Source organism: Lissotriton helveticus, chromosome 9, assembly GCF_964261635.1.
Source record: "Lissotriton helveticus chromosome 9, aLisHel1.1, whole genome shotgun sequence".
Classification (NCBI taxonomy): Eukaryota; Metazoa; Chordata; class Amphibia; order Caudata; family Salamandridae; genus Lissotriton; species Lissotriton helveticus.
Window position 1 is genome coordinate 45253330 of NC_136070.1, and position 27330 is coordinate 45280659.

Here is a 27330-nt window from a genome sequence, read left to right on the forward strand (position 1 = left end):
TCAGGGGGCGAGTTTGCAAACGGCTGGGGGGATAAGAAAGTGGTGTGAGCCCCCCAGAGCACACAGAGAAACCCCCCCCAAAGGAGTCAAAAGAAATCCCACCCACCCACACCAAAGGAAGCAGGCGTTGCAGCCACAAAGTGGAGGGAGGCGGTAGAAACCCAAGATAGACAACAGAGAGGAAGTTGACTAGAGGTAGATGGACAGCTTACACAGTGTCCTTGGGATGCCTCATGGCAGGGGGACTGAGGGAGCTAAGGACGGCGTACAGCCACAAACCGAGTAGAGGTATCGCTACAACAGGGCCCTTGGGATGCCTCACGGCAGAAGTACTGAGGGAGCGTAATAACAGCACGCAGCAACAGGCAGATTACATGAGACGCTCACACAGGGCCCTTGGGATACCACACGGCAGGGGCCCCGAGCAGCAGGCGAGGGACCGAAAAAGGGTCTAGGGCAAGCGGAACGGCAATAGCAACCCGGGCAGATCCTGATGGGCACCCACCAGATTTGGTAGCAAGTTGAAGCCTATAACCGCGAACACGAAGGCCCTGAAATTGGGCAACCCCACAAAGGATGCTGCCTGGGGATCGCATAACCACAAGGACAATCAATGTGATAGGCATTATCATGGGTGCTACGAATGACCAATAAAATGCGAAAATGTACAACCATGTAATATCTGAATAAACTGCGACCTTTTTAGGCACCAAACCAAGTTGTCTGTGGTGTAAATCAAAGGGAAAAGGGACGCAGCTGAATGGGCAGGAGGGAGGAGAGGGCGAGTCGCCCCTGGGAGGGGTATGTACTTGCATGTGCTGTGGGTGGTTTTTTCACTTGATGTGCTGGGGGTGGTTTTGTACTTGCATGTGCTGTGGGTGGTTGTGTACTTGCATGTGCTGTGGGTGGTTTTGTACTTGCATGTGCTGCTGGGTGGTTTTGTACTTGCATGTGCTGTGGATGGTTGTGTACTTGCGTGAGCTGTGGTTGGTTTTGTACTTGCGTGTGCTGTGGGTGGTTTTGTACTTGCATGTGTTTTGGGTGGTTTTGTACTTGCATGTGCTGTGGATGGTTTTGCACTTTCGTGTGCCATGGGTGGTTTTGTACTTGCATGTGCTGTGTGTGGCGAGTTGTTGCACCTGTGTTATGATATGCCAAGTAATTAAGGGTTGTTGTGAGTGGTGGAGTCATGAAAGGGGGATTTTTCCGCTGTGCTTTCCGTGGGGTTGTGTCAGTGGCTGTCCTGTGTGAGGGTGTGTTACGGGTTACTCGTAGTATCCTGGGCCTTGTATGCATGGGTACAACGCTGGACCACATCATAATAGGTGGGAGCTACTCTAGAACGGAATTAGCCCCTCTTTTCTTTGGGTACAACTTTTTGTCACTGGAGTCCTTGGTTTTGTTGCATATCATACCATGTATTTGTTGGCCCTCCTCTGACATTTGGGACCACTTGGCTCCGTTCTCCAATAGTCTGGCCTCCGCATTTCTTAACTTCCTTCCACTGAATACCTGCTATTGGATGAACTCGGGGTTATTCAAGACCCTCCTCCTTCTGGCCAGTGGTGGCTACCATGTACGGCAGGTGGGGGTGTCACAAATAAATAATAAATAAGACTTGCCTTCCTCCTTGATGCAACGTCCTCCTTCTGTCTTCTGACTGGCTCCAACATGGGACCCAGCAAACTCCTCTAACCAATCCTGGCGCTGCTCTCACCAGCATGAGAACAGCGCCAGAATTGGAGGGAGCGTTCTCACTCAGCACTCCTGAGAGCACTTGAGGCCTGCGCTTTCTCTAACCCTGCTGTCTAAGACCGCTGGATTAGCGAACTTTAAAATGTGCATGCCTGGCTGGCCATCTCAAGAGGGCCAGCCTAAGGGACACGCACATTTTGAAGCGCACAGCTCCCTGCTGCCACTCGGCAGCACTGGCACTGCCCGTCCCGACACTTAGTTCGGGACGGGTTACTGAAAAATAAAATGGTGATAAATAAACTTTATTACCATTTTATTTTTTAGCTCTAGCCTGGGGCTTTTCTTAGTGGGGTGACGCACCTCCGCTCAAACTAAGTAGCCACCCCTGCTCCTGGCTGTGTCTGTTGTCGATGGAATCCATCTTCTTATTGGCTGAACTTATCACTGGATACCCTAGTCCCAGCTGCATCGGCTGCTGTGCAAATTGGCTCAAAGTAAATAAAAACAAGCGCTATGGTGCGTCCAGCATTGACCGTGTCATAGCTCATATTTGGCTTACTTTAAGCCATGTTGCAAGCGGCCGGCACTGCGGTGCCACTTCTTTAAAAGACATTAACAACATCAGTAGGTCTCACATAGGGTGAATCCTATTGGCTTTGCAAATGAGTTATCTTTCTGCAACGTTAACCCACTGTCTTGTATTTTACACAATACATCCTTTAGTATTGTAATATGTTCAATTATAGTTTCATTGTCACCAAACCAATAGCTTGGAATGCTCTTACCACCGGCATTCCGTCAAGTACTTTATTCATTACACGTTTAAAAACTGCTGGGACAGAACTGACCCCGAATGGCATTCTTCAAAACTGGTGCTCTCCATCCAGAGTTATAAATGCACTGTACTTTCTTTATTCCTTGTACAAAAGTATTTGGCTGTATGCTGAACTGAAGTCATTTGTAGTGAACATCTTAGCACCACTTAAGGTCACCGTCATATTGCAGATCAGTCTTATGGGCTGACAGTCTGCCACCACACAGTGATTCAGTTGAAGTAGATCAATGCAAAGTCTGATTTCTACATTTTTTCATTGGCTATGACGCCTGGAGATAACCACTCTGATGCGTTTATTGGTTCGATGACTTCATCCTTGCACCATTCTTCCAGAGTTGCTCTGACTTCAGTATGGCCTCAAAAGGGTATATTTCTTACTTTTTGCATGACTACCAGGGACTTGTCTTCAAAACAAATTGATTCTTAAAATCCATATACATCCTAACTTTTTGTCAAAGACAATTTTGAATTCTTTCAAAATGGACATGATGTTGTTTTCATGTGCTCTTAAGATGTATGGAAGTTTTCATAGCTCGATTATCATTTTCAAACCCTGCTGTTCAGTCCAACCGATGATGTTTACATGATAGACAACAATTTATACATTTGTGTCCACAACTTCCTATTTTGGAGGGTACGTTTGCGTTGAAATGTTCTACTTTTATTTTTGTCTGCAGTACGCCCCTGGTACTGTTCTCCTGGACTTCACTGATTTCTTTAAAAAAAAAATGTTTTTTAAGTTTTTCTTAGTGTTTTGGGAAATTACATTAATTTTTACACTAGTATCAACTAAGAGTTCCACGTTGGCCTCATTTAGTTTGATATCTTCTCTTGGGTAGGTCTTAACATTGTCATTGCCAATAAGAGCTACTAGCATCTCTAGATTCTCCAGAAGTTCTTTGCCGACCAGTATATTTTCCTCTTTCTTGACGGCGTAAGCTTGTGTGCTGTGAGCAGCCGTGCATACTTAAAAAAGTAATTTTTTGCTGCACCCTTTACATGCTTTCCCAAGGCAAGGTACATTTTTCTAGATTCCAAACGATATATAGAACCACACTGATTTAGAATACATTGCTTCTCACTCCTTGTTGTTTTTGCAAATATATTTTTGTAGGAATGTTCATCTCGGTGTACCAGATTAACTTCCAGATTCTGTGCTTCCGATTTGTGCAAACATTCGACCCTCTTGTTTGACTTTTTTACACTTTTTATGGGTGACAACAAAGCTAGGATTTTTGCACTTTAGAGGTTTTTCTTGAGCCCTGGCACATTTGGTGCACATGACCTCTCTGTTTCGAATCATCTCATCCATATCTTTGAATAAACTAGTGCATGTAAGCATAGTTCGGGGTTCCACGTATGCATCAGTGGATTCACCAGGTGCCTGATAACTATAGTATATATGATATCTGTCCTTGATGATGCTCGCGGTTGTGTCAAAATGCACCTGCTCTATGCAAACGTCCCATTCACCTGCATCCTCTTCATTCCTATGGGAGCGGTGTGCTCAGATAAACTTCTGACTTCTACTCTCAAACAGTTGTAGTTTCAGGCTTGTTTCCTTGCGGAGCGGAACCTGGCACCATCTGTGTCCCCAATATACTTCTCAAAACACCTTGTAGATTGTGCCCCTTGTTTTTTCAATGGCGTGCCTGGCATACAAGGAAGGTACTAGGCATGGCAACAGCATTCATCGTTCCAAACATGGCGATAAGGATTTACTCACAATGTGAACAAGGTGGTGAATGTGGTAAGTGGCGAGTAAGCATTGGCGCCCAGCGACTGGTTCAACTGTTTGCACTGGAAAAGGATAGGCTTCCTGGCTGCTTTGAGCAATTAGACACACAAGTAACCCAGGCTGAAAAGTTGAAATGGTTTCCAGGATACACAAAAATATATGGCAAGTGTACACTTTTGGTATCGATGAGTGGGGTTACCATTAAAATGGCGGAAAATGGGTTTACGACGACTCCTGGTGGCGCAGTGTTAATTAAATCCGGGCACCCAAGACCCCTCTAGTGACGTAGCCCAACTCGAAAGGGATTTGTGTGCGGGAACGTTCCTTCAGGGCTGGTCAGAGAAGCACCAGTAGCGAGGCGCCACGTCATGGTGTCCACCCTCCGCGTGACGAAGAATAAATATCACAATGACATGTAATTTGCAGACCGTACAGGAACGTAATTAGAATATTTACACATATAAAAGATGGCGCCTATTCTAGTTGACAGGAAGTTCTGTCATGTTTTAAATTCTAAAGCCCCATTGATCGACCAGGATTTATTATCCCATCCTTGGCCTAAATTGCTGACATCTTTTATATGAAATCCAGAATTGTTTGCTGGGACTTTTTTGCTAATCCAATAATGCCCATTAAACCTAAACGGAGAGCAATTGATTAAACATTAGAAAAGGCAGGATAGCTCGTTGCTGAGCTGTAACTCAGTTATTACGAGCTTCTGTCGTGGAGGGTAGAGCACCAACCCTCACCGGATTGCTGCTGGCTTGTGTCCATGTCAACCGCTGACGTCACTTCCTCAAAGCCAAGGGTCCTCCTCGCACTCCAGATTCGTAGAGCTTTGGGCAGAGAGGGTTAGAGTGGCACTAGACGTAGGGCGAGAGGGTCTCATCTGGCTCAGGAGAGCCCCTATGGCTCTGGTTAGGTGAGTGTCTTTGAAAATAACATATAAAATAGGCCTGGGTGGCATATTCCATTCCGCTCGCGGAATTTGCGGAGATTTTTTAGCATTTCGCAGAGATTTGCATAACGCGATTACGCAAATTCCGCCCACCCGTAATATAAAACTGATGTCTGTGGGATTATCTGCCCCCTACAGCGCATTATACGGATATTGCACAGCCATGTGTGGCTCTCTTAGGAAAGGGCAAAGAGGGTCAGGCAAATGGTAGAGTTTGTGCGCTAACTACTGACTAAATTAGTTTAATTTAGATTAATTTTATGTAAAGTTAGTGTATGGTGGTATCCTGGAAATCTGTCCCGAGTCCGTCCATCCTGACCATGCACTGGACACCCTGATATCGAAGAATATTTGGAAAGGCCACGTTATATAATGACCTCGCAGAATTCCAAGTTACTTTGTAATGTACCTGTGTTGTCTATGCACACTATTAAAGTACTTTGTTATAACACATGGGACAATTGGCACATTTAATATTTAGTATTCAGACTGGTGAGTTTGGCACTTAAGGCATGCCCTTCATTATCAGGGGTAACGAGCATTGGCAAAGCCATTAGGTCTGGTGTGCATTCTGAATCCTGAGTGAAACAGTTAAAAAAAGTCTCCTGAAGTAATAAAAACAAAGCTAATGAAAACGATTGTTTTCTGTATAATGTATGTGTGTGCACACCCGTACATTAATATGAGATAATTTAATATATGATAATTCAGAGTAATTATGAGATGTAAAATAGCACCTCATATATTCCAATACAAGCAAAAATGCAAGTTTATTAATAGGGAGCGGCGTAAAGATCGGGAGGCTCTGGAAACAGAAGTGGCCCGCCTCGAACAGGCTCATAAGCTCAATCCCTCGAGAATAACCCTCCGACCCTTGACTGCGGTGCGGGGGAAATTGAGGGCTCATTATAACAACAGGGCCGAGCTCACGATGCTGAGATTGGGGCGACAGTCTTATTCCAGTGGGAATAAGGTGGGACGGCACTTGGCACGTCAACTGCGAGATAAGAGGGAGCGTGAATATATTGGAGGGATACGGGATGAAGCGGGTGTTTTACAACACAGGGATGAAGCGAAGGCGGCTATTTTTGGTCGCTTCTATGCGGACCTCTATGCGGGAGACAGGCTCGCCGCGGAGGCCCAGAGGGAGTTCCTGAGGAGTCTGCCCCTCCCTCGGGTTTCCGCCGAGTGGAATGGGTCGCTGGAGGCGCCAATTACCAGGGAGGAAGTGCTCGAGGCAATTAAGGGTTTGCGGTTACACAAGGCGCCTGGGCCGGATGGCTATACGGCGGACTTCTATAAAACTTACGCCTCCGAACTGTGTGACTTCTTAACTTCCCTTTTTAATGACATGGCCGTGTCGGGCTCCTCAGCCGGCTCCCTGGCGGAGGCGGTGATTACAGTTCTGCCGAAGCCCGGGAAGGATCTCGCCCATTGTGCGTCGTTCCGCCCCATAGCATTACTTAATGTAGACGCTAAATTATACTCGGCGATCCTGGCTCATAGATTGCAGGATCTGATGCCTGCGATCATACATCCGGATCAGTCCGGTTTCATCAAGGGGCGTCAGACTCACGACAACACTCGCAGGGTGGTTCACTTACTTGAGAAGGCCGACAGGTTCCGCATCCCGGCTGTGCTGGTGGGGTTGGACGCCGAAAAGGCTTTTGACAGAGTGGATTGGGGCTTCCTATTTAACACGCTGTCCGCCTTCGGGTTCTCGGCAAAGTTCCTCACTATGGTGAGGGCCAATTTCAGCTGCCCGAGGTCTAGGGTGACAGTGAACGGGCATATGTCAGAGTTCTTTCCGCACTCCAGGGGCACCAGGCAGGGGTGCCCTCTTTCCCCGCTCCTGTTCGCATTGAGTATTGAACCATTAGCGATGGCGGTGCGAGAGCATGAGGGGATTCGGGGTGTTCCGTTCACGGGAGAGCAACACAAAATCACGCTCTTCGCGGATGATATTTTGTTATCGGTAACGGAGCCGGAGCGCTCACTGCCGTGCCTGCGGGAGGTCTTGCTGGCCTATGAGGAGGTGGCGGGATTCAAGGTCAATTATGACAAGTCTCATATCTTGAATCTTACCCTCTCTCAAGAGGATGTGGAGCGAGTGAGGCCTTTGACACCTTTGGCCTGGGCGGATGGGTCTCTAGTTTACCTGGGGGTTCACCTGACTCCGACGGTGGGCGGGCTCTTTTCGGCCAATTTCCCGCCCTTGTTAGCAAAGACCCGAGCTGAGTTGGATAAGTGGAAACCTAAATTTATATCCTGGCTGGGCAGGATCCATGCCATTAAGATGGTTCTCCTCCCTAAATATTTATACTTATTCCAGGCCTTACCTGTCCCTCTCCACGACAAATTTTTTAGGCATCTTAGGACTCAGATACTACGATTTGTGTGGCAGGGGGGTAGGGCGCGTCTTTCATTTACGGTGTTGCGGCAGCCGAGATCCGAGGGAGGAGTGGGACTTCCTGATCTGCAGCTTTACTATAAAGCGGCGCAATTGAGAGTGCTGGTGGAGTGGTCGCAGCAAATGTCGGAGAAACATTGGCTGCATATGGACCGGAGCGTGGCTGGCAGATCGGTCTGGGACTTGGCATGGAAACCCAAGAAGGATCGTCCACTGAACGCCTATATCAGTACTCCTACGGGTACCACACTGAAGGTTTGGGACTCCTTAGCTGCGGATGAGCGGTGGACTACTTTCCCTTCGCCGTTTACGCCTATACACTTTAATCCAGCTTTCCCGCCAGCGCTTCGAGAAGGGGCCTTTGATGCCTGGAGGGAAGGTGGCTGCAGGGCGTTGACTCATCTGTTTCATGGGCAGGCACCCCTCACCTTTGCTAACTGCATGAGGGATTATGGGATCTCCCAAGCTGAACGATTTCACCACTTACAATTGTATCATTGGGCCACTAGGCCCGGGATAATGGAGGCGGCGACGAGACCTCCGTCGCCTTTCGAGGCTTTCATATTGCGGTCATCTGTCATGAAGGGTGTCATCTCCTTCTTATACCAGCTCTTGCTTAAATCGGCGGTGACGCCTAGGCACCGATACATGGGCCAGTGGGAGGTCATGTTAGGGAGGGATATCTCCGACACGGAATGGTCGGCCTTGTGGCGGGACATGGCGGCGTTTAATCATTCGCTGCACCTGAGGGAAGCTCACCTCAAGACGCTCATGCAGTGGTATATGTGCCCAACTCGGCTTCACCGCATATATCCGGCTACGTCCGACCTATGTTGGAGGGGTTGTGGACTCCTCGGGGACTTCCGCCACATCTGGTGGGACTGTCCGGTGATTAGGCCCTATTGGGAGGAAATTCTCTCCCATATCAGGGACATCCTTCACTATCCCATAGAGGACGATATTGCCTCTGTTCTGTTGGGACTGCGTGAACCCGGTCTTGAACATCAAACCCGGGCCGACAAGAAGATTTTATGGCTCTGTCTGGGCGCTGCTAAGCTTACGCTGGCTGCTGCTTGGAAACGGAAGGAAGCGCCGGCGATATCCCTGTGGCACGCACGACTCTGGAAGCTTCTAAGCATGGAAAGGATGGCGGACATCTTCCTAGGTAACTTTAAGAACTTTCAGTTCCAATGGGGTCCATTGGTTGCCTTCCTATCCAAAGGTCTGCCCTCAGCTGTGTGTCCTGCATCCTTGAGGTCGCTGCATCTCTTTCAGGTTTAGTATGGAGGATGACTGTGTGTGTATGTGTGAGGGGGTCACCACCATGGGGGGGAGGGGGAGGGGGGGGGGGATTGTTATCTTCTTGTTCTGGTTATTATGGGTGCTTACTACTCACTGCTGGGTCCATAGCCGTTTGGCTGTGATGTACAGGACATTGGATTGATAACCCCTCTCCTAGGCGTCCGTCTCGATCACTATTGAGGCGGGCTTCACCGGCTTGTGGCGGGACATGGCGACGTTTAATCATTCGCTGCACCTGAGGGAAGCTCACCTCAAGACGCTCATGCAGTGGTATATGTGCCCAACTCGGCTTCACCGCATATATCCGGCTACGTCCGACCTATGTTGGAGGGGTTGTGGACTCCTCGGGGACTTCCGCCACATCTGGTGGGACTGTCCGGTGATTAGGCCCTATTGGGAGGAAATTCTCTCCCATATCAGGGACATCCTTCACTATCCCATAGAGGACGATATTGCCTCTGTTCTGTTGGGACTGCGTGAACCCGGTCTTGAACATCAAACCCGGGCCGACAAGAAGATTTTATGGCTCTGTCTGGGCGCTGCTAAGCTTACGCTGGCTGCTGCTTGGAAACGGAAGGAAGCGCCGGCGATATCCCTGTGGCACGCACGACTCTGGAAGCTTCTAAGCATGGAAAGGATGGCGGACATCTTCCTAGGTAACTTTAAGAACTTTCAGTTCCAATGGGGTCCATTGGTTGCCTTCCTATCCAAAGGTCTGCCCTCAGCTGTGTGTCCTGCATCCTTGAGGTCGCTGCATCTCTTTCAGGTTTAGTATGGAGGATGACTGTGTGTGTATGTGTGAGGGGGTCACCACCATGGGGGGGAGGGGGAGGGGGGGGGGGGATTGTTATCTTCTTGTTCTGGTTATTATGGGTGCTTACTACTCACTGCTGGGTCCATAGCCGTTTGGCTGTGATGTACAGGACATTGGATTGATAACCCCTCTCCTAGGCGTCCGTCTCGATCACTATTGAGGCGGGCTTCACCGGCTTGTGGCGGGACATGGCGGCGTTTAATCATTCGCTGCACCTGAGGGAAGCTCACCTCAAGACGCTCATGCAGTGGTATATGTGCCCAACTCGGCTTCACCGCATATATCCGGCTACGTCCGACCTATGTTGGAGGGGTTGTGGACTCCTCGGGGACTTCCGCCACATCTGGTGGGACTGTCCGGTGATTAGGCCCTATTGGGAGGAAATTCTCTCCCATATCAGGGACATCCTTCACTATCCCATAGAGGACGATATTGCCTCTGTTCTGTTGGGACTGCGTGAACCCGGTCTTGAACATCAAACCCGGGCCGACAAGAAGATTTTATGGCTCTGTCTGGGCGCTGCTAAGCTTACGCTGGCTGCTGCTTGGAAACGGAAGGAAGCGCCGGCGATATCCCTGTGGCACGCACGACTCTGGAAGCTTCTAAGCATGGAAAGGATGGCGGACATCTTCCTAGGTAACTTTAAGAACTTTCAGTTCCAATGGGGTCCATTGGTTGCCTTCCTATCCAAAGGTCTGCCCTCAGCTGTGTGTCCTGCATCCTTGAGGTCGCTGCATCTCTTTCAGGTTTAGTATGGAGGATGACTGTGTGTGTATGTGTGAGGGGGTCACCACCATGGGGGGGAGGGGGAGGGGGGGGGATTGTTATCTTCTTGTTCTGGTTATTATGGGTGCTTACTACTCACTGCTGGGTCCATAGCCGTTTGGCTGTGATGTACAGGACATTGGATTGATAACCCCTCTCCTAGGCGTCCGTCTCGATCACTATTGAGGCGGGCTTCACCGAACTATTGGCGCACTGGCTGTAACCTCATGGCGCGGACTTGTTATGCCATACGTGGGGACGAAGCTCCTGATTCGATGTCTTTGCAGGGCGGAATGTGTAACACCTAGTTGCCCTTTTATGTTCTTTGTTTTACTTAAACTTGCAAAATAAAAATTTTATAAAAAAAAAAATGCAAGTTTATTAATAATTAGTTCTGGATATTATTATTGTACATGCGGTCATGAGTGTTCGGCAAATTCCTAGCATATATAAAAGAACAACAGAAGGCTTGGTGATGCGTATGAGTAGTTGTAGTGTGTCTGGTGAGTTGTGTTATCTTTTGCTGATAGGTGCTAAGTTCATTGAAGCCCAAATAACTCATTTCAGACATGTACTCACGCCAAATAGCAAGAGATCCCTTAAAAATGCTTCTGATATTCTGTTTATTTTTAATTTAGCTAATGTTGGTGATCTTGTTAAACCTAATTTTGTGAATTTATAACATTTAAAAAAAAGACCTCAGAAAAATGTTAATTGTATGATTTTCTTAATTTTAGTTGTTCCCGTGAATTTATTTTAATTAATTGGCTTATCTTCTTTTGGTGTATGTGAACTCTTTATTAATAAACTTACATTTTAAATAAATTCACTGGAACGATTGTAGAGGCGCGGCAATGAACAAGAGTTCGAACACTAGCAACAAAGGATTAAGTTGGAGATGTATAGTGACAGGGCATCAAAAGTGTGAGAATGGTCATTGCAGACACAAAATGTATTTGCAAGTGGATGCCATAGAAGGGAGAAAGGGAAGCACACGAGGAGGGGTTAGTACGAGGAGAAACCAGAAGAGGCATTGCAATCTCTAGAAAACCCTAAGAAGATGCCTGTATTGTGTCTCTAGTCAGAAATATTCAATCTAGACACAACCTTTGAAATGTATTGGTGGCTTTTGACTTGGTTCATTGTTATACTTTTATTAACATCCTCAAAGGGATTAGCAGTTTTGTATCATATTTCGCTAATCAATTAATCAATTTAAGATCCTCCTTGAATTTTACTAGAGAAATGATTGCATGAAGAGCAGGGGAAGGTGGTCCCAAATGCAATTTGCATAATGTGCACAACATATAGGGATCGTGCACTCTGTTTTGAAAGCGGGCGTTTCCATTAGAAACAATCCAGCATCACATAGAGAGCATTGGCCTTCAGGCATTTGAAACCTTTTGGTCAGATATATAGGCGTTCCTGTAAGTAAAACCTGAGGGTGCTATAGCTCATCGTGTGGGTTGATCTAGCTTCTATGAGAATCTATTGGAGCGGCTGTAAGACCGAAGTCATGTGATCAAATCATCTGTTATGTGACAAAGTGACACGCAACATGCAAGGCTGCCTTCCCTGGTGCTGAGCTGCACCGTTGATACTCCAGTTAAGAGTGAGTTGCATTAATCGAACCTTGATACAACACTTGATTGTACTGTCGTCTTACGGTCTTGTTCTGGCAATGGGCTGACAAGTACCGTACGATAACATCAGCTAGTAACATGCATGTTAGCCATAACAAGTATACTGTCTGTTAGATATTATAATAATTATTATCATAAAAGCAGGTTGAGTGACTGAGAGGATGGGTGACCAGAAGAACAGAACTTGTTGCAAAAATGTGTGTCTGTTAGGAATCCCCAAGGCCTGGTGACACTTGTGTGTGGTCAGTTCCATGGAGTGCAAATATATAGGACTTAAATAAAAGAGTTGCAATGAAAATAAGTCATGTCCAAGCTGTAGTGGCGACACTCCTGATATTCCCACAAAGTTCATGTGTTTTGGATACTCCTAAGGTTTGTAATAGTAATCAAGTTAGCATGTTCAGACTGACAGTGGTTTGTCATCCAATTTTGAAAAAATAATGTAGAGAATAGAACTTGAGATCTAACTGAGCATCATCCTCCTATTGCTGGTGAAAGATCCCTAACTTTTTGGGGTTGAGAACAAAAGGTGTTAGGCGGGGGTGAATGGGGTTAATGGGAAACCATGTGATACTCTGTGGAATAAGTTAATAGATCTGGAAAAATAGTTGTCACATTTGATGTGATATTGATTAGTCAAGTATGATACAAAACTGCTTATCCCCTTCTTTCCATTTGAGGCTCCTAATAAATGTAGAATAATTAACCAAGTCAAAAGCCACCAATAAATCACAGATCATAAGTAGACTTGACTTGAAAGCATCAAGAATGCCAAGTGCATCAGCAGCAACCTAGGGCAGGTGGTCTGAGGGCTGCAGCTTGGTCTGAAACCTGAGCGGAATTCATCTAGGATGTTTCAGGTGTGAGGTTTCCCCAACTTCTAGTGATATTGGGAGGATTCAAGGACATGGACATCCCAGAAGTTGTTCTGGAACACCCTAGAAGAGTGTCCAGAAATGTGAAGTTTAAATGTATCCAAGCCATGTTACTACATCGGGCATACCTTACCCCCAAAGGCTGCACAGGATGTTTCCTGCCTCTTCCCATTGCTGTCCCCGCTGTCATGCGGAGGAGGCCGGCCTTCTCCACATTCTATGGTCCTGCCCACGCATAGACGGCTATTGGGGACTGGTCCGACACATACTCTACACTGCCACGGGCATTCAGATACCAGAAGGGGGCGCTGCCGTGCTTGCTTGGACACAGGAAAAGACCCAAAGGACGTAGGGCTCCACTGAAGTTCATGGACTTAGCATTATTACTGGCGGTCAGGGCACTGACTATGAGGTGGAAATCTGCACGACCCCCGACTGTAGAGGTCTGGCGATCCGAAGTATTGAAGTGGGGTAGTGCCGAAGGTGCAATTCTCAGGAGGGAAGAGGAACGGTGCTACGGAAACACCTGATTGCACAAGATTGGGAATGGATGCTGTTGGAGCTGGAGGACATGGACTTGACTCCCTCCCAGACGGAGACCCCGTAGCGGGGATGGCCGGGGGGGGGGGGGTAAGGGGTCCGCGAATGGAGACTGGTCCAGGGAGTGCACAGGTTGGCCAGTGGATGATGATCACACTTATTTAGACATGTCAGCCCTTCGCGATTACTAGGCCCAGGAATATAGCATAGCCTGTGCAGAGATGTCAGGAGACGTACGGAACGGGGTGGGAGGTTGGGAGGGATAGGAACTGGCGACGCCTTCAATTATGAGGCCGCAGATGTATACATGCTGAGAACCGATCGAGCATTGACAGTTTGTATTTACTTGTAAAGAAATAACACTTTTATATAGAGTTGTTCATGCTGTCGTAGACGCTTTGTATAGACCAGTAACATGTGAGACAATGAGTCGGATGTTTAAAGTTAAAAGGGGGAGAAAAACAGAAAAGACTGTATAGGATGTGCAGAACCTGTAGGTACATTGCAATATCTGATCGCAGTCATCAATAAAGAGTTTTAAAAACATGGACATCCCAGAAGGTATTTAGTCACTAGCAGCAGTTGAAGACTTCCACAGCATGGCGAGGAAAGCATCTTGTACAGCAGATTATTTTACTAGAGCAGGTCAATAAGATAAGAGCTGATGACTCAGGGCTTGAGTGAAGAGAATTCTGCACAGATGAGCTCTTGTCAAACCTCAGGCATTGAGTAAAGAAATGAGTGTCTGCAGCTGAGAATCAGGACAGGTATTTTGTATTTCATGTAGTCAGGAGTTGGAAGCCCAGATAAGAGGGTTTGAGTTGGGAGTTACCCGCATCCTTTGTGATAGTGGGAGATCTGGCTTCAGAGTGTGAGCGGTGGAATGTCTCTGTACTACTCCAGCTACAGGCTTCCCCTGCTAGTGATTCTGCGGGGATACCTTTCTGCAATAGGTTTATTCTAGGAGGAAGGAGGAGTTAACTGCTCAGGTGAGTACCAATACTCTTGTGAGAGGATAAGGATACCCAAAGAATTGAATTAGTTGAGGATTTTTAAGGCGTTTAGTACAGGGAGCAGAGATTGTTGCCTTTGAGAGAGAAAGCGAATCTGACCGATACCCTAGAAAAGATGAGTAGCAGTTAGAGAAATATTGTAGAGAGATAACGGTGGGAGGGAAAGCTTAGGATAGAGAATAATAAAGGAAGGCTAGAAGGGGCGATGCATGAAAAAGAAAGCGAGATTGGGGTACTTAGTGTAGGAGCGTTCAAGGTGAGGCATATCTTGATATTAATGGTGGACCTAGTAATGTTGGAGAGAAATACAGAGAGCTATAGTTGGCATCAAAGATGAGTGGATCAGTAAGTTGTAACTATTAGGAGACCCATCTGTTCCTTCATAGAGATTTCAGCCGACAGTGGTGTGCTGTAAGAAAGTGATAAGCTCAAGTTTGAGACTCCTCTTGCTTACTCTGTGGTGTTGGTCCACAGCCAGCCTTAGGGGTGCTCGCTCATTGTCCAATGTTTAACATTTTTCCAGTATTTTTTTTAAAGGTTGTGGGGTTTAAGATAATGCAGGAGGTGAGACTTCATTTAAGCTACCTCTTAGAGTAGGAGTATGGATCAGTTGTTGTCATAATCAGGTTAATTTATTCAAGAAAGGGAAATGAGTGGACAGAGAGCAGACCAGGAAGCTGTAATAGGTTTTGGACTCATAGGGAAATAAATTAGGCAAGAGCAGGCTATAGGTAGAATGAGTACAATAGGTCACAATAAAAATAAGTAGGAGAGACCCAAACATACAAATGTGAAAAGAGAAGCAATAGGATCAGAATAGGGAGGGTCACCTGGTGAGAAAAGGAGACTGAAAAGAAGCCAGGAGGGTCAGAACTCTAAAAAAAAAAACTTATATATACTCAGAATTAATTTACAAGTGCTCTCATTGGATTAATGACATCTTTTCCCAAATCAGAAAGTGAATTCCTCCCATTAAGAAATCAGAAATGCAAGAGATGAGGGGCTCTTTGCAGCTAACATAATTTTACGGAATGGTATCTTTACAGAGGCGACCTTTAAATTAGATAATTGTGAGGCAATCATTGGTTAAACTAATAGTTGAATTGTGATCCTTTTTAGAGTATATCATACTGAAATCTTTCTCGTGTTGAATTGGAAGTTCAGATTTTATTATTTAGAAATGACTGGAAATGTTTTATTACCTAATAATATGGTCCTTTTTCATTTAGTAATTGTAAACACTGTCATTAAGAGGCAGGCCATATTGATATTGGTATACTGTCTGCTAGATATTATAATAATTATCAGAAAAGCAGGTTGAGTGACTGAGAGGATGGGTGACCTGAAGAACAGAACTTGTTGCAAAAATGTGTGGGTGTTAGGAATCCCCAAGGCGTGGTGACACTTGTGTGTGGTCAGTTCTATGGAGTGCAAATATGTAGGACTTAAATAAGAGTTGCAAAGAAAATTAGTCATGTCCAAGCTGTAGTGGCAATACCCCTGATATTCCTGCACATTTCCACAAAGCCCAGGTGTTTTGGATACTCCTAAGGTTTGTAATAGTCATCACGTGATTGAGCCACTGATACAGCTGTGTAATAACCAGCTCTCTACATGGAGACGGTTTTAGAAGCATAAATGGATGCAGCATGTTGGCCTTCACATTTTGCTGATCTCCTTACACACGGTAGTGTTTGCTTTACCTGGTCACATTCTCAGGTTCTCCTAACCTTGCTGCACATTTCTGGAGCACTCCTGGTATAGGCATGCCAGCAGGGTTCTTGCTGTAATGGGGCCCCTTGTGCATCCACGACTTATGGTACGCTGCTGTGGCTGGTGTATCGGACACAAGCCCGAGGATCACTACCTCTTGAAACACTGCTGTGGCCTGTGAATCTATGCCATTCCCGGGGCGCTCTCCAACTCTTGACACACTGCTGTGGACTATCCTACAGCTTGCACAGAGAGCTTGGGGCTCTTGTCTTGAGCCCATCCACACAACTGGAGCAATCCACTGCCTGCCATGCATGTGGTACCCCGGCAGCTGTAAGTGTTAGTGTGTGAGTGGCAGATAGCACAGCTCCGAGGCTTGAAGTGCCAATGACTGCCATGTGTGTACGAGTGCTAGGTCATTTGCTGCAGGGAGCACAGCTCAGAAACACAGAGTTGCAAATACTGCCATGTCTATGTGGGAGTGCATGGCTGCAGGTAGCACAGCTCAGAAACAGAGTTGCAAACACTGCCATGTCTACGTGCTACTGCATGGCTGCAGATAGCACAGCTCAGAAGCATAAAGTGGTAATTACCACTATGTCGATGAGTGAGTTTATGCATGAACTGCAGGCAACACCACTTTGAAACACCGCTGTGAGTTACTGAGCGGTGTTCTCTGCAGCTCATCCATTACCTGTAAGATTACCATTTGTTTGTGCCATCATTGAAGTAAGAATACATGGCCACTTCTGTGCCTGGGTGCAGGGCGGCATCATGATCTGCACCTTGATCTCTAGACATGGGCATACTGTTGGCGGGGCTCGGTTTGTCCTGGTAACGGAGGATGTGACACTCTCAGTTCTGACAGTTCTGACCCACAGGCGATAGGGCTCTCTTATCCCTGGCTCAAAGATTATGAAGCACACTAGGGATAAGGCTCTCCAATTTCTGGCACAGAGATGATGAAGCGCACAGAGAATAGGACTCTCTTATCCCTGGCAGGGTGATGGTGCAGCGGTCTTTTGCATTCAATTCAGCTATGATTCTAACACAGTTGCTTCCTTTCTATCTCTTCCCTCCCCATTCCAGGTAACAGCATCCTTCACTCTGCAGCGGATAGTGTGACCAGTGCTGTTCAGAAGGCGAGCCAGGCCTTGAATGAGCGCGGGGAGCGCTTGGGGCGAACAGAGGAGAAGACGGCGGACATGATGAACAGCGCCCAGCAGTTCGCAGACACAGCACACAAAGTAAGTGACGCAGAGAGGATCTACTAAGGGAGGAGTTAACTGCACCCTTGGACCGGTGTCTGATGGCCAACTTATATGTCACCCCTGTATGCGAGCCGGCATCACCCCTGGCGGGGGTAACGTAATTCATAAGAGTCCCTGGGAGAGGGAGTGTGGGGGAACATGGACCAATCCCCAGAGGGGTAGATTATTAGCTACAAATTAATGACCCAAGAGAAATACACACAATTACCACAGTATTTGATGCAAGTGTATACTGTAGTGTAGTTCCTATATTCCCAATAGGCTCTGCGCATTGGAATAATATATCCTATAGATTAGACGTAGGACTGAGGTCGACTAGGTCTCTTTCGAATATATTAAAGGTAATAGTGAGTGCCAGCTAGCTCAGAGGTCACTAGAAACTTTCTCGAATAAACAAGAAGGGATTAGTTTCTGACAACCGCATAAACATGACAACTTTGTTTCCCCAAGAATAAAACGTATCTTCAGAGTCGGGGAAACAATAGATAGATATTTTACTCAGTCAATCGTGCATGCTTTGTTTCTACAGAGGTGCAGAGAAATAGAGAGACAGGCGTTTTCAATAAAAGGTTTTATTGAAGAGTCTTCTTTCTCATGCAGAGGAAATGAACTGCTACAATCATAATACAGGCTGCAAAGTATAATACGTGCATCATGAATAGTATTATAAAATAATACTGTAAAAGCATTGATTGGTTTCTAAGCCATAAGAATACATACATAAATAACAAAGACTAAAAGTACTCAACTGGTGCTTCTAAAATACGCCTACCCCGTGTACCTAACCTAAGTCTAGTACGAGGGAAGAAGTAAGTATGGTGTAGCATAGGTTTAGTTTCTTTGCCAAGAATCTATCCAATATTTCTCTTAGGGTCTAATCAGCTCCATACCTTAGTTATAATGAAGGAGGTCTGGTATCTCTCTGTCTCAGACTCGATTTCCCAACACCCGCAAGGGGATCTTGAAAACACTGAAGCTGGATTCTCAGCGAGAGAAAGGTTAGCTTCTCAATCAGTACGTCAGCTGGAGGGTCGGCTTCCTTCAGCACTTGCTGTAGCGAGCTGCATCGGGCAAGTAGATAGTCGAACTGCTCCAAATCACCGTGTGTTTGCTAGGGCAAGTGTAGGCATATTTATACCTTGAATGTGCCTGGTTTGACGTAAAGTCGGGCATAATAACATCAGCAAAGAACCCCAAGGGAATGGCAGTTCTTTGAAAACTCCATGATTTCTAGGACAAATCAATATTCAAGCAAGGGGGATGTCCCTGACTGTGTAAGCCGATTTTCCAAGAAATCGTTGTGGCTTTTCGTAACTAGTGGAAGTATCCATGCCTGTATTTGGAATGCATGGGCTATGTCTAAATATGGTTATGATTTCTATGCCTATATAAGGGCAATGTGAATTATACCTATATAAGGGCATGATTCGGGAAAATTTCACTTGGGTCCTAAAACGCTATACAACAATTCCTTTCAGATGGTTACCAATACTTTGGATATTTCAGAAGTGAAGTACTTTTCATGTATGTCATTGTCTTTTTTTATTTATTTATCCTAAACAATGTATGCAGTGGGGGTTGCTTGACAATAGACCCTCTGATCATCCTTTGCTGTGAAGACTGAGCCAGTAGTGAGTTAGGAGGTCATGGAAGGGTGGGTGCAGTGTCTGGCCACAGGTTTGGGACTATGGCCAACCCCCCTCCAACCAAGGCTTTGGCTTAGCTTTACAAGGTTTAACCCCTGAACACAGTTCAGTGCACCGACGCTTGGACGTGAAAGTACAGGTTGTTGTTGCCCCACACAACCCCACTCAATACATCGTTGATGTGGTGTCCATGCTTTCTTGGTTACGGACAGTCTCTTAAAAAGGAGTCAGTGATGCAATGCTAATTCAGACTCAGTTTCATTCTTTAGAATATCACACACAAGTAAAAGTATTTTATTCCAACATTCTCGTCCTGTTGTTTAGCACATGTAACATAACCACACATAATAGTACTAAAACAGCACTGATGCATGTTACTAACAACGAGAATATTATGAACGTTTCTAATATAGTCGAAATGTAATTTGGCAACCAATTACCCTAAATACTACAACTAATGCTCTATACTTTAAAAAGCAACGAGTATCTTTATTGGGCCTAGAGTTTATTAGGATTTAGTGCACTGCATACCTGTTTACAGCAAGAAGTTGTAATTATCAGTAGCCAGGAGAGATTCTTACCTAGAAGGAAAACAGACTTCCTTCTCTCTCTCAGACTTGGCTCAGTGTCAGTTCTCAGCGTAGGACTGGATGTTGCAGCAGCACGACAATCTGTCAGGATCTCTGGCAGTATCCTGTACGATGACCTAAGTGAAGGACCTCTCTCTAAGCAGTCACTTGATGAGCCTTCTGTACTGTTGACCACCAATCTTAACCAGAATGGGGAACATTTTAGGAATTTCTGACTTCACTATGCTAATCTTAAGACACACTAAAATAGACATGTATGGTACAAATACGTCAATTCAAGCTACATTGTTTATTTTTATTATCTGACCCTGAAATGTAGATAACAAGACACTTGTCTAAGACTGATGTCACATTAGGTGTCTTATCAATGTCATTGTCTGGATGATTTGACACTTTCTATGAAAGATAAAGGTAGACATACCAATGATCAGGTAGAAAACGGAGTATTTGACTGCTCAAAATGGAGTCCGGCCTTAGGGGCTATACGTCACTACAGCACTCTGGCCACAGGCCATGCACAGAGGAGAGTTGGCCACAAAATTTGTGTTTGGTGCCGAGTGCGGCTATAGGGGAAGCCCACCAACAAATCCTTGTGGTATTCTCGATGCAGGGTCTAGTGTGACACCAGACCTTGCAGACAACCTTCACTTTCTATGTCCAGAATCTCTTCATTGTGGGGGTTGGCTGCCTGGTCCCGGGTGAAGCTGTGTGTTAAACTTGTCCTATGGATGGTTGAAAAGTATGTTTTATGGAGGTTTGGTGCTTGTGGAGGGTTTCTTTTAAGTTTATTTATTCTAGGCCTGGGCGTTAAATTCTCTTCCGCTCGCGGAATTTGGGTAATTTTGCGTTCTGTGGAGAACGCGAAATTGCCCAAAATTCTGTGTTCCGCAACTTCGCGAAATTTTTTGCTTGATCACGTTCTCAAATGCGTGTTCGCGAGATTTTTCCCTCCGAGCACGTAAACAGCGATTGCGAACAGTAAAAAAAGCATCGCAAACAAGCAATTCTGCATTTTCGCGTAATTTCTGCGTGTTCGCGGAGATTTTTTACCATTTCGCTGAGATTTGCGTAACGCGATTTCACAAATTCCGCCCACCCTTAATTTATTCAGCCTTTGATAAGCAATGCACACTAAGAAAAGTCGTTGTGAGACCTTGCAATTAGCACCCAGAAGCTCTTGAACACATATCAATAACGACAGTGATGCAACTGTTCTGGTCACACAACGTGTGCTCTGGTGGTAAAATTAACAATAGGCACAGTGTACAGAGCTGACATGAACAAAGGGATCCTAGCAAAGAACCATGGCACAAGGGTGTTGCAATGATACAACTACTAATACCAAAAGTCAAGTGGTGTGTTGTGTAGAATTACTGAGAAATTGGTACAGTTTCAGCCTATTGTTTCTTCTCCCGCCATCCCTTGCTTGTATTCAAATCCGTTTAGAATGTCTTGCAGTCTTGCTCACACACTGGCTGTGAGTTAGATCACCGAATACATACAGATCCATCAAAATGGAAGACAGACTAGGAGAAAAACCGCAAGTCACATATGAACATGGCATCCATATTGGAATGTAGTGATACATGGTAACTACAAACAGTGTGCTTCAAACTCAAGAAGGTATAGTAGGTATAATCAGATAAATGAGTAGAGATCTCTGGAAGTGAGGTAGAGTATGTGCTCTGATGAATCCCTTATTCTCTTGACCCGACGTAGATTTGTGCTCATTGTTAAAGTCTCAGGACGCAATCTGCAGACCGTTCTACTGTAGGACTTAAGGATAGTGGATAACCAACAGTGAGTAGCGTGTGACTGCCTGAGTGGCTCAATGAATTAGTATAGTGGTGGGAAAACATAGTTGCAAATGTTTATGCTTATCATATTATTGTAATACAATAAATATTCCAGTAAGCCATGCCACTGGAAAAGTCAGAACAAAGTGAGAAGCTCAATTGGCTCAATATGGAAATGTGCCATACCTGAAAAATGGCTACCATAAATCCTCCAGATAAAAGAATGTTAATTTTTCAACACTACCTGTTTTCACAGGGACCACATGCTAAGTTTATTGTTCTGCATCTGTATGTCACCACAAAGTAAAAATCTGAACAAAACATAATTAACATGGCTATCATTCGATTGAAATTCTGGCTGCTACCAATAACCTCAAACTTGTTAAAATCCAACCAAATGTTGTGGGATAATGTGTTCCTCCAGGTAATGCTTCATACATTATATTCTTTTTTAATATCTAAGAGTTCTTTTCAGCTGTAGTTCTATTTCTTGAATGTTAAGCCATTGAAAGCAAATGTGCACATTGAAACGTTTGGGCCAAAATAACGCCAAAGCAAATTGGGAGCATCAATTTCAACCAAAACTAGTGTAGTTCCTCTGTCTGATAATTAAATAATGGCAGGATGCTTCTGAATAAACTATACACATGTGTGCAAGAAGATTGTTTAAAAACTATTACTTTGACTCCTTGGAAGAAAGTATTTTAATGATAGAACTAAAATCATACCATTTTGCACTGTTTCAGCCTGCAAACCAATCCACAGAAATAATCTCAATTATAAAAATGTATCTCTTAGCAGAAAAATGTTATTCATAATATCTTCAGTACCTCACTCACATATTCAATATGTAAGAACAAATCATGTGAGAGAAATACATCATCCATTTTGACATGCAACATTTTGCAAATCCCGTTTTTCAAAAGAACTTGAATGTTACATGAACACTATGTAGTTCATATGCATTATGAAATCCTCACAAGCATGCCAATGATGGAGCCTTTTTCATCTACAGCTGTCAAATAAATTTGAATCCCAATTACTGTAAATCTGAACCTGTCTCACTTTAATCAACTGAACAACAAGCAGAGGTTAGGAAAATCCCTTCTTATAATGATACTCCTGTATTCAAACGGTGATAGTCAATGCAAGGGCTCTACTGTGCAGCATTCTTCAGCACAAGAAATGGGGCTGCAGCAAGGGATGTTAGCTGGCGAATGCACCCCTTCTTTAAGTTATCATTAATCACATTTTTGGTAGGTGTACATTTCACTGTTCTGGCTTCAATCTGGTTAGATGCAGACAATGGCATCAGAAGAGAGCCTTCAACTAAATTAATATTATCACTGTGCTCCTCTTCTGAAATAGGAATGATATTTGTCTACAAACGGGATGCCGGCATACAAATCTGCTTGCATGAAAAGAGCAATCAAAATAGATTGATTTTATCTAGAGCCTTGAACAGCATATTATCAGATTCACACTGCATGAAAGTTGGGAAATACGGACACCCAGTGATCCCGGGTAGAAGCCTCTTTGTTGAGAAATGGAGGGAAGTGGAAATAAGTTTGTCTGCAGTGATTAAAGATGTCAAGATGTTGTTTACAGATCGATTTTATAAACAATCTGGATCAAATAAGTTGGGTCATCAAAAGACATACAATTGATGGACGGAATGAAGAACAAATTAAAACATTCACTCCCAGTCAAGAGATCTGGGTTAAATCCATCATTCTTTTGCTCACCATGCCACCCCAGTTTAGACCTGGCCATATGCAAATCAGTCTTGACCCTGGGCCTCATGGGAACAGTCCAGCCCGAACTGCCAAGCCAGGTCCTCCCTGGACCAGAAACAAGCATCCTAGGACCGGTTTCGGGGTTTTACCCCTCTTCAGCCAGGATAGCTTGAATCCAATGACACGGTGAGCCCGCGATCCACGTCTTACATAGGATGAAGGCACATTTAAGATTGTTTCGATCTTCCACAGGACGTGGGAGAGATGGACCCCTGCAATCCAAGCTTGATGTAATTACAAGCGTCTGCACTTGGCAACTGCCAAGTAGAGCCCTTTGCCCAGCCCGATCCCAACAGCAAAAACATGTACTTGTATTGTTTTAGCCAAGTTATGCACTGAGATGAATGAGAAAAATGACATTTCAGTCCGTCTTTCATGGTGCTTTGGAAATATTTTCTTACTGAGGAAATGGTGCTACTTTATTTTTATTCCCTCCCCCAATCCGCTCCTTATTCACTGGGAAGTTGGTTCAGTTACAAAATCATTAATATGGTAGGCGGACATATAACATAATTTGAGTATTTGTAAAGCGCACATTCACCCAAGAGTATCTTGGTGCTGAATAGCATGTTTAATGTTACCCAACTCTGGTACTCATTTTATCAACCCCGGATGGATAAAAGGCTGAGTGGACCCACCAGGATTTATACACCAGACGCCGTTATGTGATCTTGTCTTTATTTTTTGCATGATGGCTCAGTTCTGCGGGTTTTTTGCACATTTCTCAAGCCACATGGCATATTCCTAAAATATTTTTCAAAGCTTTTAAAGGTTTTGCGGTACTACGCACCAATAAAGCTGATTTTTCCTCACTTCATTAAGAGAAGATCTATAGAAACTATTGTATGATTTATAATAGTAGGCCTCAATGTTACACAATATGACAGGATTAAGGATCTTACAGAAATACGCCTACTCATAGTGTCTGGCTTGGGCAGATCTCTGTTTTGGGGATATTAGATTGGCAAATGGGAATTCCAAGATCTGAACATATGCTGTTTGTGTGGCCAAGTTACTGAGACTCTACTTAGAACTTGTTTGATTTTAATATTAAGAATGAGTCCCCCTGAGGCTCAAATTCACTGTGGAAATTTTGAGGCTAGTGATTCATGGGCATGGAAATACAAAGCATTTAAATAATTGATAATGGCTTTGACTGGTAACTTGTGATTCTTTACATATGTAGATGTTTAGTGCAATTTATTTGGTTTTAAAATGTGTAAACTTTCAAATTTTTTTTATAGTAAAGGCAACATCAGTGGGATCATCAGTGTGCATTGAGAAGTTGTATGCGGCTCTCGCTAACTTCTCCTTCTTCTTTGTCCTACAGCTCGCCATGAAGCACAAATGCTGAGACACGGCCAACACCGCTCAGCCCATCTGGAGAGAAAGTGAAGGAAATCTCTGCCTGCAATTTCTTTTTGCTTTATTTTTTAATAAAGCCACATTCAACTGCCGAACTACCGCACAACCGGACATCAGCTTACCCTTCGCCGGGTCTCAGATGAATACGGCCTCCTGTTTCTCATCTTCCTAAGCAATGTCAACTCTTATATTTTTTTTATTTCATTGTGGTTTTATTGTAATTTTTGGACATTGATTGTTATGGGCTGTACTAGGTCAGACAAAAATAAGCCAAATGGAAGGCACTAAGATCCAGACTGGACCAATGTGATTTTTAAAAAGAAACTGAATATCAATGGATTTTATTAGTGTTCTTTCTCATCAGTGAAGAGTGGGAAGGGGTTTCGGCCAGGGTAATGCAATCTCCGCATTCTCTGTGATTGACTAGCCGATCAGTGTTAAACTTTACTCCAACTTTCCAGAGCAATCTGCACCTCACTGTGGCACAATGAAGAAGAGGGAGCTTCAAGAAGTTGGACCACCTAAGGAAGCTCTTCAAGAAGTCGGACCACCTAAGGAAGCTCTTCAAGAAGTTGGAACACTTCAGGAGGCACTTCCAGAAGTTAAAAGACCTAAGGAACCAGGCCCTTCCTTAAGACAATGGTTAAAGACTCTGCAGTGTTTACTGACGTGGACGGATACGGCCTAGCCTCACTACGTGTCCGTACCGTCTGATGGCCATGGCACCCTGAGACAGACCATGCATTGTGGATGGTCTGTTGCATCCTCTTAAGGTTTCTAATAGCAATAAAAGGACTTCATGCGTTTGTCGGACATACATAAGTGGAACAAACATGCTTTGCTGACCATCACCCAATAGTACATCAAACGTTTGTTTGTTTCCCCCAGAGTAGATGCTGATGTCTATGTTTCATGTGGCTCAGTTTGTATAAAGTTTGCAGTGCATAGGCCCTCGGTCAGACACATTGGATGGGTTCAACAGTGTTACACAGTTATCCCCTAGATTAAAAAAAAAACAGGGGGCTATAAACAGGCATACTACCCAACAGTTGAATGTTGAAAAGCTTTACTCTGCTCTTTCCATTCATGGAAAGGGATAAGCATCAGTTTTTAATGGGAACATGCCTCCTACTTGGGTATAGGTTTTAAATGAAGTTGTCCTCTTTGCAATCTTGTCTTGGGTCCTCAGGGTAAGATGCCAGAAGGAGAGGAAGGATCCAGTGATGTAGGTTGTGGTGGCCGATGGTTGGAGGACCTCAAAGAGTCTACAGAACGAAGCGAGCCGTAAGGCATAACATGCAGGATCCGCTGCTGTGGTGCATCGCAGATACAACTGTAGATCCGCCGAGGCCAGCCTGAAATAGAGTTAGAACAAAAGTAGAGTTTTTATTAATATAATCTATGCTGAGGTCCATTTCAGGGTTTTCTTTTAGCTAGAATGTAGTGACAAGGTTGGTCCTCCTTTCTACATTTCAAAAGCTGCCTTGAATTCTCCACAGGGGGTTTTCATTTGCAAAACTGCTTCACTGAAGCCTCTGCCTACTACACAGGGAACCGTAATCAGAGACTAGTGTTCTCAATAAAGCGGGGTAGTCCATGAACCCATGCAGTGTCTGGGGCTTTTGTTTTCAAAGACAAGGGATGCTGGAGTGGCGGCCATCTTGGACTTGGCGCTTCATCGGTGTGGTTGTCATGTTGTCCACACTAATGGAGAAAGAGGCCATTCGCTGAGCTTGTTTCTGTTCTGAAAGTGCGCTACATGTGACATGACAATGGCTTTGCGGTACATGATTCTCAAATTGTCTAAGCACTGGGACATGGCCACATGTTTGTTGCAAAACGTTGTCCCCTTTTACCACTTGTTGGCCATGGGGCATTTGCATCTGTATCATCACCCTGTAGTTTCGGATCCCTCAACTGTGAAAGTAGAATGTAATTAAACAATTTAAGGAAAGCTCTCAGGTTTTCACCTTTGTTGTTGTGTTGTATTTGAATTGTATTCATAAAGATAGAGAATGTTGTACAGGTAAGTTAAAGATGCTTTTGAAATCCAGCAGTGGTCTCCTAGGTCAACTCCAGGTTCTCTTCCTTTCCCAACTTCTTGGGTGATTAGCTTTGGCATTTCTATCCAATGTTACTTGACAAATATTTTTTCTAATAGCACAAACCATTTGAACGTCATTTATGATAAAATCCAATGCAGGACTATTCACTCAAAAGTGTTCTTTTTAGAACTCTTATACAAGCAAATGTGAAAGAAGAGTTACAAAGTGTGAATAAAGCCAGAGTCTCTTGACTCTTCGGGTACAGAGTAAATGGTTTGCTCGCAGTTTCTTGCTGGAGACTATAGAGCCTGGTTTACAAAGCAGTTCATGCTTGTTATCTAGGGTTACACAGCAAATAAACGATTTAAATGTGTAAAACATTTTTGGGAATTCACAAACTTTGGTTTTATCCTAGTAACAATCATTGGCAACGCCAATAGGTCTCGCCTATGCAAGATCTATTGGCTATGCCAAAAATTTGTTGCCATGTTCATGTGCATCATAGTTGAGAGTAAAGAAT

At 44.7% G+C, this 27330-nt stretch overlaps 1 protein-coding gene across 2 annotated transcripts in view; it reads left to right on the forward strand.

Moving 5' to 3' along the window:
* The window catches only part of STXBP6 (syntaxin binding protein 6), a 469813-nt gene extending 443094 nt beyond the window's left edge, over window positions 1-26719 (forward strand). For both annotated transcript variants that reach the window (XM_078659426.1, XM_078659427.1), the window contains exons 5-6: window positions 17391-17548; window positions 24731-26719. In XM_078659426.1, the coding sequence (XP_078515552.1) occupies window positions 17391-17548; window positions 24731-24754 (182 nt within the window). In that variant the 3' untranslated portion in view covers window positions 24755-26719. The remainder of the gene's footprint in view (window positions 1-17390; window positions 17549-24730) is intronic.
* Window positions 26720-27330: the final 611 nt, after the last annotated feature.